The sequence below is a fragment of the Falco rusticolus genome, chromosome 12 (assembly GCF_015220075.1).
Source record: "Falco rusticolus isolate bFalRus1 chromosome 12, bFalRus1.pri, whole genome shotgun sequence".
NCBI lineage: Eukaryota > Metazoa > Chordata > Aves > Falconiformes > Falconidae > Falco > Falco rusticolus.
This window is the reverse complement of record NC_051198.1, coordinates 33,648,555-33,663,686: the sequence shown is the minus strand read 5'-3', so window position 1 is coordinate 33,663,686 and position 15,132 is coordinate 33,648,555. Positions and strand designations below refer to the sequence as shown.

The 15,132-nt window shown below is 57.2% G+C and overlaps 2 protein-coding genes across 3 annotated transcripts in view; one reads left to right on the top strand and one right to left on the bottom strand.

Moving 5' to 3' along the window:
* LOC119156087 (phosphofurin acidic cluster sorting protein 1-like) overlaps positions 1-5,248 on the bottom strand; it is a 69,585-nt gene extending 64,337 nt beyond the window's left edge. The window contains exon 1 of one of the 2 annotated variants that reach the window (XM_037405459.1): positions 4,995-5,248. In XM_037405459.1, the coding sequence (XP_037261356.1) occupies positions 4,995-5,176 (182 nt within the window). In that variant the 5' untranslated portion in view covers positions 5,177-5,248. The remainder of the gene's footprint in view (positions 1-4,994) is intronic. The other variant, XM_037405458.1, reaches the window with a different exon arrangement.
* A 6,469-nt stretch (positions 5,249-11,717) lies between these two features.
* On the top strand, positions 11,718-15,019 carry LOC119156334 (transmembrane protein 121-like). The gene is made up of 2 exons (XM_037405969.1): positions 11,718-11,763; positions 13,506-15,019. Exon 2 carries the CDS (start codon positions 13,507-13,509, stop codon positions 14,443-14,445), a length of 939 nt encoding a protein of 312 aa, XP_037261866.1. The 5' UTR covers positions 11,718-11,763; position 13,506; the 3' UTR covers positions 14,446-15,019.
* The last annotated feature ends 113 nt before the right edge of the window (positions 15,020-15,132 follow it).

The window sequence follows — 15,132 nt, the reverse complement described above, 5'->3', positions numbered from 1 at the left end:
CTGAAAGGAGCACACACCCCCATCAATCAAACTGGTAGGGGACACTTGTCCCAAGTTCCACTAATGAGCAGAAAGAAGGAATAACAGACACCAACTCAATTATCGTATGCTCAGAAGGGAAACATAACTGCCAGAGAAGAAATCCCAGAAGTGCTCCTGTGACAGACAGTGGACAGACACACCAGATTTCTCATGTTGCAGGCTTGTAGCCAAGCCCACAATGTTAAGAATAATAAGCAATCCAATGGCTGTTTAGAACATTTTGTTTTCTATTTAGGACTAAAAGGAAATCATCATTCAGACAGGGCAAATATCACCAGTTACAAGAGACTGTTTCCTTACAAGAAACTGTGGCCTCTCCCAAGCGCTCCGGGAGTGGAGCTACTCAGGTTTGTCACGGCATCACAGTACCTTCTGAGGGAACAATCTGGAATCATTTAACACTCCCAGAAGTGCAACTCTGTAGCTTACCCAAACAGAGCAGATTTTGCTGAGGTTGGAAGTTTAGCATGAAAATGCCTGATTTACCCAGAAAACCACTCAAGAACATCTCAGGCAGATAAATAAATATACGTTATTCCAGCTGGAATAGGTGTTTCTTAAAGGAACACCCAGTTCAGAGGCTCTTCATCATCTAATCAGCTTCAGGAAAGGAGACTCTTAGGGGTTGTAGAAAAGATAGGCAATGCTCCTTGCAGAGAGAAAACAGACCCTGGAGTCCATAGCTGACAGCACAGCCCACTTCATGAGGCTGCGAGGTGCTGCCAACCCAGCTGAATGCAGCTGTGCCAGAGGAGAGCACGTTCCTCCACACTGTATGACACGCGCTACTCACCGCAAGGCTTTCCCGACCTCAGGCAAAGGAAAGCATGCAACCAGCTGCACAAATGGAGTCTTACTCTACTCTCCATGAGGTGTCATGTAATAGATACCATCTGCCCAAACAGGACAAGAGGGTTGCAGAGGTCAGAACATTCACCTCATGGCACTTCAAAGGATCCCTGTAGTTGGCACTCATGGGATACTTCCAGTTGTACTTGCAATAATGGCTCTCCCTGCAAGAAATACATTAGGTTGTAACTTTCCAAAGCACACATTTGGAAGTTTTAGAGATAGAGAATAAAGAGCACCTTCTGAAACACAATGTCCTGAAGGTACACATATACAATTTCACAAAGTGAGCTCAAACCACACGCATTTCCCTAAGTCAATGCTTTTCTAACTATCATAAGCAGAGGACAGTATGTTCAAGCACACTGTGTGGGTGGCAGCAAGACTTGGAATGCTTTTGAGCTCGTGCATCGTACCGAGATACGAAGTACTCTGGACGAAACGTAGTGTATTTGAATCCTTGCAGTGCCATTCACAGCATAATTTGTACAGGCAGAATCCACCTTTGCAACCTGAGCTCAACAATACTGACGCATTAGGCAAAACACAACTCGTATCTTTCACCTCCAACTAGAAATGTGATGACTTATCACTGAAACAACATCCACGTAACACTGAACACAACAGCTGTGTCAAGGAAAAAGAGTAAGAGTGAACACAATCACACAATCTTATCTTGTTTCCTAATTAAGAGCTTGCATTTATAAGCTCTTGGATACTAAAGGGGAAAAAAAAGGAAGAGCAGTCCTATTAAGAAAGGCTGAAAAATACCACTGCTTAGAAAGAACAAGACCCCAAGCATGTTTGCACAAAGTCCTTTCACACATTTTTTCCAAACATACTGCCTGATCAGCATACTAAACAATGACAATACAGTTAAGACATTACCTTGACATGGACAGACATTTTACTTCAGCAAAGCTCTAGTTCATTTCTTGCAGTCCCCACACAGTGAAAACCTGCTACAACACTTAAGGGTACTTATTTGCATGGTATCACAATAAAGATAATAAACCCACCTCAGAACACTGCTATGAAGACTTCTACTAAGATAACTATGAGTTGAAGTTAAGGCTGATTGACTGACTAATTTTGCAAAAGCATGCTTCACACCCTGCAGCATCAACCAGGCTTGCTTTCCTTCTGAGGCATCATGATGGGAAGCCAATAATCCCTATCCCAGCAGGTAGCCCACCTGAAGATGCAAAGAGCATTTTTCTTGGTTTCCAGGTGTTTACTTCCTTCTGCCTCTCTGCATAATAGCCTGCTGCCCAGAAAATTCAGCTCTGCCTCCCCTGAGAGCCACTTGAGCCAAAGGCAGCTGGGCCTAGGCTGTGATTACTCAGTTCATTGGAAGGGCATCAAGAGTTCATAGATTTCTCAACTTGGCCCTGAAAAGAGAAAGACCCCAGCAGGAGGGATGATACCTCCATTCTGACAGCAAGGCAACTTCTAAAAGTAAATGTGGACTTAGGTCAGTCACGCATTCCTGATTCAGCAGGTAAGACTTCCATTATGGGCAACAGTTCATCTTAGAAAGCCAAGATCCTCCTACAGGGCACCAGAAGTCTTACTGTCATTCTACTGAACTGCTCATTACATTGGTGCTTACACTTCACAGTGCCTATTTTTACTGGGCCAGACTGCTTCTCTGAAATCCTGAAGGCCTGGGCACAACCTCTCAACTGTCCTGCGTCAAGAGCCAAACAGAGCAACCCCACAAGGCTGATGTAGCCCAGTCCTGCTCCTGCAGCAGTCGGAGCTATATTTTCAGAAAATGAAACACCTGAGAAGGAGCACAGGGCCAGCAAAGAATTACGATAAAGAGCCTAGAAAAAGAAAGCACATTCTATAGCATTAAAATCAGTACAACGTTATCCTTCCCCTAGATATGCATAGGTCTGGAAGAATTGAGACTACACACACATAAGAGAGAGTTCCAAGGGAGAAGGATTATTGCCCTTGAATGAATATTGTTTCGCCACCACTACCACCCCCAAAGCACAGTAAGACCAGAGACCACCTGTGTCGGGCACTGGGACAGTACAGCGGTTTCTACCTTGAAGAACATAATGTCAAGACTAAAACATTATACAAGCAGATCAGTAGAGGAAGAATATGCCCAAGTAATAAGTAAGCACAGTGCACAGATACACCATTAACCCAGCTCTGATTTGCGGCTTGATCTCCCTTTAGTTTCAGTGAACACAAATTACCTGCGTGACAGGTGCCTGGCCACCTCTGACCCACTCACTCAGGAAAGCTTGGTCTAGCTGAAGACTAGAGAACACAGAAGCATTGGTCCCACACTGGTCACTGTGGCCCAACAGGACTTCTCCAGACACCTGCTGACTCTATAAGCACAGCAGCACACTGTGTTAGCGCCATGGCCTTCAAAGGAAGAATCAGCTTCCATCAGCTTCTTCACATCCTAACAAATGTTGCATGTGAAGATATTCCAGAGATTAAATTTCAGATTAATTTTACAGAATTTTCCTCGAAGCTAGTGTGTTGGTTGGCCCCCGTGGCTATCAACACACAAAGAAACTCATGCATTACAACAGGCATCTATCTACACAATGCTAATGGAAACCGTCCTTGTGAAAAAGCACAGGATTCATTGGGCCAAAGAGCAGTTATTCAGACAACTTTCAAACTGATGACATACCATTTCTGCTCACCCACTGGCATCCCACCACCAATTTAACCCCTTTCTAAACTCGGTCTCACTATTCCCAGTCATTCTGTCTTTGCTTTGCCCAAAGCAGTTCTTCCTCCCTCTAGCTCTTGCAGCATTTCCATTTGTGAAGACTATGTACATACACACACTTGACCATCACTAAGTTCTGTGCTCTAATGTGCGACTTCTTTCTGCAGGAAGTCAACCTGGTAATTCTGTCCGGCTCTTCAAATTCCAAGTTGGGAGTAACCTACCCACAAATAACAATACCTTAAGCCACTTCAAAGCTATAGAACAATCACTGCTTCCTGCTCCACACAACAGCCTCAGCATGTGTCATCAAAAGGTGTGCTGGCTTACACAGACACATGGGGCAAACTCCTTCCCATTTGCTGCCTGCTCAGTCCAGGACCTCCTGGGGCACTGCAGTCACACAGGCTTTCTCTTCTAGATTGGAGTATTTCAGCACATTTCTACTCCGACCCATCCTGCTACTCAATCACTGAATTTCTCCCTACAAACTCATCACCCTTTCACAAAGACTGGTGTCCTCCTGCCCTACATGAACAATTTATTCTTCCCCTCTTGAATTTTACACCTCTAGTTTTCGTGCAGCACTTGAACAGACAACATTCCACCAGCCCAAAGACACATGGGTGCAGACTGACTTCCTGAATCTGCCCCTTAACGCTCATGAGAAGACCTCCTGAATCAATGCCTGATGAGCGGGCCAAAAGACACCTAGCTCATTAACACATCCTCCTGGCTCCAAGGCAGGTCTTCACATTCTCCCCATTAAGCACACCAAGCCTGGACGCACCCCTAACCATAGTCTGCAGCAACGTTTACAGCATTGCCCTGTCTTCCAGCTCTGCCGGAGAGAGGCACACCTGTGAGCTCGGCTGGCGGCACAGTGAAACCTGCTTGCTGCGCACCTGGAGCGCACAGGTGACACAGGCGGCGACACGGACGCCGGGCGGCCATCGCTGGCTCCCGAGGACCGGCTGTAAGGCCGTCACGCACCTCGGGGGTGAAGAGACACCAGCATGGTCGCGACAACGCACCCCGCGCCCAGCCCCTCCGCGGCCATCGCGGTAGACACTAGCCAGAGGCCGCAACATGGAGTCAAGGCAGCCGTGGCCCGGAGCCGGCACACCCAGCCCTGCCGGCCCCCGGTGCTGCCGCTGCCCCGCCACGCCGGGCGGCATCCAGCCCCCGACCGAGCGAGGCCCAGCGGCCGCCGAGGGACCGCGGCCCCAGGCTCGGCTCGGCCCGGCCCGGCGGGGCAGGGATGCTGCGGGGCCGCCGATCCCGGAGGATCGACCCCCTCCCCGCCACCCGCGACATCCCCGGCCCCACTCGGGCCCGACCCCCGCCGGGCCCTCTCAGCGGCGCGGGGCGGCCCCCGGGCGGCGCGGCTCACCTGGGCACGCAGCTCGGAGCCGAACGATCGATCTCCCACGTCGCAAAGAGGTTCATAGGCACCGGGACCGGCCCGGGACCGGCCACCGCCATCGCCGCCGCCACCGCCCCGCCGGCCACCGCCGGGGGCCCTGCGGCGGGGCTGGGGCCCATGCCCAAAGCGCCGGCCGCCGCCGCCGCCATGCCGCCGCCGCCACCGACACTGGCGATGGGGGGCGGCCCGAGCCCCTCACCTCAGCGCCAGCCTCCGCCTCGGCGCGCGCGCTCGCTCGCTCGCTCGCGCGGCGGGGCGGGACGGCCCGCGGCAGCCAACCGGAGCGTGGAAAGGCGCGACGACGGGAGGCCCGTGGCCAGTCAGAGCGCGGCTAGGGCGCGGCCTGCGGCGGAAGACGAGCCAATGGGAGCGGGGAAACGGCGAGGCTGGAGGCTTCGGTAAGCAGCCAATGGGAACCGAGAGGGAGGTAGCCGGGCTGGCCGGTAGCCAATCGCAGAGGGAAAAGGGCGCGGCTGCCTGCCTACGACCAGCCAATGGAAACGGCGGCGCGGCCCCGACGGGGCGGGGCGGAGGGCGCGGTGCAGAGCTCTTTAAAGCGCAGAAGTCGCGGCCCGCGCGACCTCGCTGAGGGGCGCGGCTCGGCGCGCGCCCGCCTGCCCGCACGCCAAGGCCGCCGCTTGCTGGCGGGGTTGCCATGGCAACGCTCCCCCCACCACCCCCCGCCCGCCGGCACCAGGGTCCTCCCGGGGGAGGGTCAGGGGTCTGCCAGGGCCCGGTGCCGAGCCCCTGCGGGGGGTGAGGGTCTGCCAGGGCCTGGTACTTGGCCTGATGGCAGGGCCAGGCAGCAGTAGGGCAGGGCGGTGGGCATGAGGAGCAATGGCCCTCTGGGGTGTGAGGGCAGGGGGCACGAGGCCGGCGTCCCTCCACAGCGGCACGGGCATTGCCCCAGCCAGTGGGCACCAGTGCTGCCTTGGTATGAGGGGGATTCTTATTCCCTGGTTGGGTGATGAGTGCCGGAGCAGGCAAGGCAAGGGCCCACAGGCCTGGCAGGCTGAAACTGTAAGCAAGGTGAGGCCTGTGAACGGAAGCTGGGAATTAAAACCAACTTTTTCCCCAACTGCCCTGGGGAGAAGGGTCCAGCAGAGCATCCCTAGGGCCAGCCGGGGGCAAGGCTGTGGGGCTGCGCTAGCCAAAGGCGGGCAGGGCTGTAGCAGAGGATCTGGCTGAAGCAGCACCATCTCTGACAAAATGGAAAAGCAATGGGACCAAATTGTCAGGGTGGGGTGATGCTGGCTGAAGGACCCCCAAAGGAGGCAGGGATGAACCAGAAGCTGCACTGCTCCTCACTCAGAACTGCCTGAAGAAGTGGCCGAGTCAATAATGGCCAAACCACAAGATAAAAGAGAAGCCCCCAGCTTCTGCAGGGACTGTGCCAGCACCTGTGCAGGTCCACATACCCGGTAGTAACAGTCTTCCATGGAAGCAGTGCTATTCCAGGCAGGCTGTAAAGGGCAGCTCGTGCCAGCAGAGTGGTTAGGATCTGAGAAGCAGGAGCGGCACAGATTTGCAAAGTAGTATAAACCACCCCTAGTTTCCACTGTGGCTCTCAAGCACAGCACTGGTGTTTTCAGAATGTTATCACTAAGCACTTCAGGGTCACTTTCCTGAATGTTGATGTCTAATTTATAGCCTGTCTCTTGGACCTCTCCTTTTTACTTGCATTTGCCAGTTCTAAGTTTCATCTGCTGTTGAGCTTCAGGTCTGTCAGCAACATGCAGCTGTGCACATCAGCTTTCAGTCTGGCTAGATGAAATAACCTGAACCATCATCAGACTTCCCCACCTTGCCCTCTAACCCCGCCCTCTTCCCAGCCCATCTCTGCAACGGATGCACTGGGTGGGTGTCAGCACAGACCTACTGGGCAGGTGTCTTGCTCCCAAACCAGCTTGTTTGCTGCTTTGATGTGTGTTTTCCCTCCATTAAGCAAGTCATTAATGCATGAGAGGACCTTTCCTTTCATCCTTGGCAGCCTTGGTTCTCTAAGAGCATTTGCCAAAGGATCTTAGTAAAGGCTTTTGTGGAAGTTCAGCTGGATTAAGGATGAGCTGCGTTTTCACAGCCTTCTGCAGGCGGGTGTGAAAACCTTGTTTTGCAGCAAGAGAGAGTCATGTGATGGTCATGCTGGCCTGGCCTTATCTTCAGCATTTCCACCCACCCATCATGGTTTCATCTTGGCTGGGTATCATTATCGCCTTCCTCCAAAAGCAGCTCACTGCTCCGGAGGATCCCGCTAGATCCGGGGGCTTGATTTATCCCTAGAAGATCTGTTTGCAGTTTACTTTCATCCATTTGCCTTCCAGTCTTGGTCATATTCCCAACTGTTTGTGCGGTACTTTAGCAGTGCTGAGTGCTCCAAGCTCTCAGGGATGCCCCCTCGCTTCCCGGGGGCCAGGGCCACCGCTGTTCAGCCCGAGGCAGCCTGGTGACGTGATGGCCCCCGTGCAGAGCCTCAGACAGCCCCTGAGGGCTGGCAATCCTCCAGCCTCCTGGGGGGGCTGCTGCTCCCCTGCCTTCCTGAGGGAAGCCCCAAACTTCCAGCCACTTCTAACTCCCTCCTGTGGCTGTGCCACATTCTGTGATTTGTGAGGCTTTTTTCCGAGCTGCTGAGGCTCTTGGCATGGTCCCCAGGTCATAAATGGCCTTTCTCCATTGCAGCCACCACTTGCAGTTTTTTGCTGACAAGTTTCCTCCTTTTCCTACGTTTTTCCTGGAGGCATGTCCAATGTGACTGAGGTGGATTTCTCTGGCTCTCTCCCTGCAGCCTGTTCCCTTTGAATGCCTCTATCCTGAGTGCAGCTTCTTTGTTTGTTTTGGCTTTCTGGCTCTTCTACAGATTAATTTATGCATTTGTTCTCAGGCTGCCTCAATGTGCCTCGTTTATTAGGCGGCTTGGCTACACGGCCTGCTCTTCATTTTGTTCCTACCTTCACATTATGTTGGCTTTGCGCCTACCTCATGAGCTACCCAGAACTGCACTTTGCCACACACAGTGGCTTCTCCCTTGTCTTTGGGGGTGAGTTTTTCCTGTGTTTTACATTGTAAGTCCCAAAGCCTGGTTATCTTTCAGCTTAAACAGAATCTGGTAGAGTTGTCATCTATCCAGATGCCTCCCCACCTCCTCTTTTGCTGAGACCTTTCTGTGTGCCAGCCACCAGTTGGGATTTACTTCATCGTGGATACAATCTTCAAGCACATCAGGGAAAGCACCCAAGGAACCCTTGCTCTTCAGCATCCAGGCAACCAGCTTAAATGTGCCTCCAGAAAATCCCTTTTTTTTTCCCTAGGTGTCACTGCTATCCAAATGGACCCCCAGCGCTCCGACCTTGTAGCAGAGACCTTGTAGCAGCCAGCACCTTTGTCCCTGGCAGACAAGGCACCACAGTGTGCCCCCGTGTGTTGGTCAAGCCCATGCAGGGCACACGATCCCTTTGGGGCAGCACTTTGCCCAACCAGGCGGCTCCTGGAAGAGCCATGCATCACCTGAGCGCAGCCGGACGAGGCTGAGGCGCAGCAAGGCACAGCAGCTGCTCGAAAGCATCTCTCCCAGCACAGTTGTCCCTCTCCAGCGGCCCTGGCTTTAGCGGTGAGAGCACCTTTGGCGGTGCAAAGGCGTGTTTTCTCCCTTGTGCCCTGCAGCCCCCAGCAGCCCCAGCCTGGAGCAGTGGGAAAGGTGCGCTGGCCCCAGGTCCAGCACAGGGACATCTGGCTGTGCCCCCGGGCAATGCGGGGCAGAGGGAGCCCACGCCGTGGTGTTGGGGAGCCCTGGCTATGGCTGGAGGGTATGTTGGGGGTGTTCGGGGGGGTACTCTGGCCCTCGGGCCTGGGTGGGTCGGGCAGCTGCTGCCGGTCACCCCCTTCCCACCCTCAGCGACAAGAAGCCGGGGTGGCTTTGTCCTGAGCAGGCTGCGTAGGTCTGCACTGCCCCCCAGTGGCTGTGGTACGAACAGCAGCTCCGCGAGCTGTCCCCGCACCCCGGCCCCGGGGACAGCGCCACACGGCCGGTGCCTGGGCTGCTGGCCCCTGGCCGCCACCCGGGGACCCGACCTCCCGAGGGGCTGGGGTGGCTCCCTGCCCTGAAGCACTGCCAGGCTTTCTGTGCTCCAGACTCAACGCCACAAGCCTCAATTTTTTTCAAAGGTTTGAGCCCAGGCCTCGGGGACCGCAGGCGTTGCTGCCACTGCCCTGCCTTGGGGGACGGCCAGGTGGCCCAGCGCAGGCAGCTCTGCGCCAGGTGTCCCTCATTTACTCCTTCCCCGAGCTGCTGCCAGCAGAAGTAGCAGCACCTGCTCTCTGTTTCATCAGGTACATGACCCTGCATGTGGCTTGCTTTGAAATTAAAGGTTTTCAATAGACGCCATCTTCTCAGAGGCCCAGACTGCACCCCAAAGGCCATTGTCACCACTGCTTCGCTCCATTTCCTCTGTTCTGTATTTCAACAAATGGCTGCCTGGATTGACTCTGTTCCTTTCTTTTCCTACTTGGCAGACCCAATTTCTTCCTGCTCCACCCTGCTGTCACCATCCAGCACCTTGCTCACGTTGGGCCTTGTTGTCATGCTAAAGTACCCTTCGGCGCCCTGTGGTTCTTCACTCATGTGCTGGTCTCCATTTGTTTTTTTTAAATTGCCTTCCTGAAGGATGTGCACCAGGTCCAGCCACCTCCCGCTTGCTCTGCGGCCAGGCTCTGGGCGCTGTGAGGCTGTCGGAGCCATTGAAGCTCTCAGCATGGGCTGCAGGCTGCTGCCAGCCTCTCCCCATCGCAGCCACTGCTTGCCATCCCTTGCTGGCAAACTTCCCCTGCTTCCTACAGGTCCCCTTCGAGGATGTTCAGCACGACTGATGGATTTCTCTGGCTCTGTCCCAACAGCCTTTCAGTGTGTTGTGGTCACTGCCCTAGAAGGACTCTTCAGTGGTAATAGTGGGGTGCAGGTGTCCTTGGCAGCAAAGGGCTAAGCTGAAGATGTTTCTTTCTCCCAGGTCTGCAGCCAGCAAGCAGCCAGGGAGCAGCCATCTGCCTGGGAACCCTGGCGTACCCCTCTTCGGTGTCCTCCCATTTTTCCTCTGATCACAGCTGCATCCACATGCAAACTCCGGTGCCCTATTTCCAGCACTGTATTTTAGAAAAGCACATTAAGTATCTTCTGTTGCTTTGGTCGCTTGTTTTTATGTGCCTCATTAAAGCAGCTCTTTACTGCTTCCCACTCAAATGTTGTCGCCTCCTGTCCCAGCCTCTAGGGGTTTTATGATTCCAGCACAGGGATGAATCATCTCGGCTTTAGCCCCACTGCCTGGTAGCTGCCTCCGGCACCTCTCTCCTACCTCCGTCACGTGGGTGCCTCTATGGCCACACCCCCGGGTGCCTCCACGGACAGGGACTCCTCCCTCCTCCATACAGCCTGTAAGAGACTGCCCTGACACTGAGTGACAGCTGGCACTTCTGTGTCCAGCAGGAAAGATCCAGTGTTGGCTTCTGTGCCAGCTTTGCCTCTCATGCCTCATGGCACCCGAGTTGCAAGGTCTCCTTTCCTTTTAGAGGCAGGTTGCTTTTGGCTGCTTTGTTCCCCCACTCTCAGCCCTCCTGGAGGCTGCTGTTTTCTCCTGTGCTAGGAGAATGATCCCACAGCCAAACTCTTTACCTTGTTGCATCCCTCTAACCCAGAGCTCTGCGTCCTTCACACGGGTCCTCCCCCTGCCCGCCTAAACCAGCCCACGCTTCCTGCAGAACACCTGAGCGTGGACACCTAGATGCTGGTTCAGCATCTCCACATGCTGCGGGCACTACAGAGGGGATTCACATGCTCTTGGTGCCACCCAAGGTGTCCCAGGGCGTCAGGTACAATGGGAGACTTGTACAATGGGAGAGTCGCCCTGCCAGCAGCTGGAGGTTGAAGTGGGCTGCATTCCTGGCACTCAGCCGCTGGCACTTGTCTGTCAGTGGGGTCTACACCTGCTTTTGCTCTTAGCCCACCTCCAGAGATCCCAGTGCCTCCCCATCTTCCCAAAGACGTATATTTACAATGGCCTCTTCAAAGCAGAGTGGAAATGTACTGGAAAACCTTCCCTGTGTAGCTAAGACCTAAATCAGTTGGGGACAAGCCCAGCGCTATAGGCAGCTGCTGGCAGGGCGGCAGTAAGGCCCCTACTGTGCTGGCATGGCTGGGTGCCAGGTGAGGCGGGGGGGCCTCCCCTGCCGCTCCCCCAGTGAGGAAGGGTCTTGGTCCCTCCAGGTGGGCGGCCAGCGGGACGGACCCTTGCCAGCCCAGGCTTCCCCGGTTCTCCTAGGACTTCCCGCGGGCTGCGGCAGGGTCCACCCACGGCCCGTGCGGGGGTCGGGGGGCCGCGGCAGGAGGAGCCCGCGGGGCAGGTCGGGTGGAAGAGGGGTGCGGGGCGGGGCAGGATGTGGCCCCAGGGCGGCCGCTGGTAGGGGCAGGAGGATGCTCGGGCGGGGGCCCGAGGGGCGGCGGCCGCGGAGCTGCCGGCGGGGCGGCGGGCGGCTGGGACCGGGGCAGGCGGGGGGCGGCGGGCGGTGCCGGCGCTCCGGTTAGGCGGGGGCCGCCGCAGTCCCCGCCCGCCGCCCGCCGGGAGGGGCCGAGCGCTACCGCTGCAGAGCCGCCGCCGGGGCGAGCCGGGCGATGCCGCGCCGGGCCCGGGGCCGCCGCCGGGGCCCCCCCGCCGCCGCCGCCCCCCAGCCCCGGCGCCCCGGGGAGCCACCCGAGGTAAGCGCGGCCCGGGCGAGGGGCGGTGGGCTGTGCCGGGCCGGCGGCGCGGGTCGGGCCGTGCCCCCCCCCCGGCCCCCTCCCGCTGCCCCGGGCAGAGCCGGCGCGGCTGCGGGGCCTCGGCGGGCCGGGGGTGTCCCTGTGCCCAGGCACCCCGAGGGGCGGGTGGGGGTCTGGCCTGCGGGTGTGCGTGGGGACCCCCGGGCCCTGCTCCTCAGGTGGGGCAACCAGCTGAGTGAGGGCCTGGGCTGTCTCCAGCTTCTCCAAAGGCTTTCCGAGGCAGTGGGGCAAAAGGCGAGGGAGACCCCAGCAGTGTAGCACACTCCAGATGTGCCATGTCCACCAGTGCCACCAGTGCCCCTGTGCCTGCCAGCCTCTACTCACTGTCCCTTAGAGGCACCTGTGCCCAGCGCGGCCTCCCTCAGCTTGCCGGGATGCTTCTGGGCCTGGGGGTGCATGGCTGCACAGGACCCCTGCACCCTCGGCTGAGAAGCAGGAGTGCAGGTGGCTTGCGCCCAGGGCCCTGTGCCGGCAGTGCCCGCAGCAGGAGCGTAGCTGTGCAGCGGTGACTATTAGTGGCCTGGCCTCCATCCTGCTCCCCAGCACTTGCCCCGTGGTCCAGTGCCACCTGCATGCTGCCTGCCAGGCGAGCAGGACACTGTCCCAAGGCCCCTGCGTGGCCCAGGGGTGGCTGAGTGGGCTCTGTGCAGGCAGCCATCGCGCAGCGCCGTGCCGCGCAGTCAGCAGGCCAGCTTCATCCTCCATTTCAGTCGGGGGGCTGGCTCCCCTCCAGAGCAGCTGCCAAGCCCTGCCCGGTGAGGCCCCAGCTCCATCCTTCCTCCATCTCTGGCAGCCGCAGCTGTGCTTGGCCAGGGGAGGGGGAGCAGGGAGCGTGATGGTCCCAGTGCCGTCCAAGGCAGGCAGGGTGCTTTTGGGGACTGTGCTTTGCTCTGCCCCAGCCCGGGAAGGCTGAGCATCCAACTGAAATTGAGGGCCTGTTGCAGAGCTTGTTGTGCCCTGGAGCTGTGGGCTGGTGCTGCTTTGCCTCGCTTTGCTTTCAGTTTATCATGCTGGGGCATGGTGGGCACAGGCAAATGGCTGTAAGCAGAGTGCTCAGGGAGCGTGAGGCTCGAGGAAACTGAAGATGTTGGACCGATTTCTTCCCTCCTACCCCACAGGACAGCCAGGCTAAAAATAATCCTTTGCCTCATGCTGTGCATGAAAATAAAGGAGACTAAGAAGGGAGAGTCATGCATCATAGCAGCTAAGGACCTGCTGGGGTTAAAAGCATAGATATGGTCTTGTGTGCTGCAGCTGGGCGGGGGGGGGGAGTATAACCTGTGCCACCGGCTAGGAAATCCCATGGAAAATAAGGCATGTGCCCTTCAGAGCGTCAGAGACTAACCGGCGTGGTGATCTACCAGAAGAGGCAGTAGCATCCCAGTGCTGGAGGGCTGGCTGGCTGCCTCACCATACATCCCCAGTTGCAGCCTAAGGGCTGGGTTTCAGCCAACCAGTGCCTCCAGGATGGCCTGGTCAGGAGTCTCTGGACGGAGCACTTCGGCCAGGAGTCTGCAGGTTTGGAACAAACCAGGCACGTAGGGTGGGAGAGGAGTCTGTGTGAACCCCACACTTTCAGCCATCCACAGTTGTTGGGGAGAGGGGGGGGCAGAAAGGAGCCCAAGGGTGGGGATGGGGAATTCCAGCAACTCCCTGACAGCCCTGTCTGTTCCTCCATGCAGGATGGTTCCCCCACCACCTGTCAGCAAGCCTCACGTGTGCCTCTTCACTGTGCTCATCATGACCAGCCTTGTCCTCATGGATGCCTACCTGGTGGAGCAGAGCCAGGGCTCCAGGAAGCTGGGCATCTGTGTCATGGTGGCAGTGGGTGACGTGTGCTTCCTGCTGGTGCTCCGCTATGTGGCTATCTGGGTCGGGGCGGAGGTAAAGACAGCTAAGCGGGGCTATGCCATGATCCTCTGGTTCCTGTATGTCTTCGTTCTGGAGATCAAAGTCTACTTTGTGTACCAGAACTATAAAGCTGACCGGAAAAGCCTGGATCTCATAGCTCGCAAAGCGCTGACCTTGCTGCTCTCCATCTGCATCCCAGCCCTCTACGTGTTGTTGGTGGCCACAGAGCACATGGAGTACGTCAGGACATTCAAGAAGAAAGAAGATCTCCGCAACCGTCTCTTCTGGGTCATTGTGGACATGCTGGATGTGCTGGACATCCAGGCCAACCTATGGGAGCCCCAGAAGAAGGGGCTGCCGCTCTGGGCTGAGGGCATCATGTTCTTCTACTGCTACATCTTGCTCCTGGTCCTCCCTTGTGTGTCCCTCTGTGAGATCAGCATGCAAGGGATCGGCATCATGCCGCACAGGATGATGCTGTACCCCATGCTGAGCATGCTCACTGTCAACATCACCACCATCTTCATACGAGGCAGCAACATGGTCTTCTTCAGGGATGCCCGGGTCTCCAGCATCTTCATGGGCAAGAACATGCTGGCCATCGGGCTGAAGGTCTGTACATTTGTGCAGTACCAGCGGCACCGGCACCACACGCCCCCGGGGCCAGACCTGGCCTTGCCACATGGCACCCAGGCCCAGCCCTCACCAGGGGTGCACAAGTCCCAGGACCAGCCTGCCTGCCCTGAGGAGCTGGCCCAGGACAACAGGTGACAAGCCAGCAAGAGCCACAGCCTGGGCACTGCCCCGCCTGGCTGGCTGTACCCGCAGACGCGAGGCAGGCTGCTGAGCTCCCTGCCCGGACAGAGGGCAATGACCCTGCTCCCTCCTCCCTGGGCAACGCTGCCCCGGCCCCCGAGGGTCGCATGGTGAGGGCCCCTGCAGGGCTGCTCGGGCCCTCAGCACCCCACCAAGCAGGACAGGCAGTGGAGCGGAGGTGGTGGCTGGGTTTGCCCGCTGTGCCGGGCCGCAGCCAGGCAGCCCTGCCCATGCCAGGCTCCCCCCTCGGCAGTGCTGCCTGCTGGGACTGCCCCCTGGCCAGCCAGACCTTGGGCTGGGGCACTGCACAGGGACACCGTGGGTCACCTGCGCTGCTGTCGTGGTCACTCCGGCTCGGGGCTCGACAGCTCCCTGCCGCCTGAGCCAGGGTCCCTGCGCTTGGGGAGCGAGGCCTCCATTCCCCTGCCTACCACCCCCCTCAGCCAGCTGCAGGCCCAGGGGGGGCACCCGAGGGGTGACTGTCCTTTTTCATATCTCCCTCTTTGCAATAAAAGACCTGAGCCCTGCAGCTTCCTCATGTCTGTGTTCCTGCTGGCAGGCAGGTCCCCCGGCTCCTGTGGGTGCCTGTTCCTCGTGTGCCTGGCTGTCCAGCTGCAGAGCACATCTTGGGGGGGCTCACTC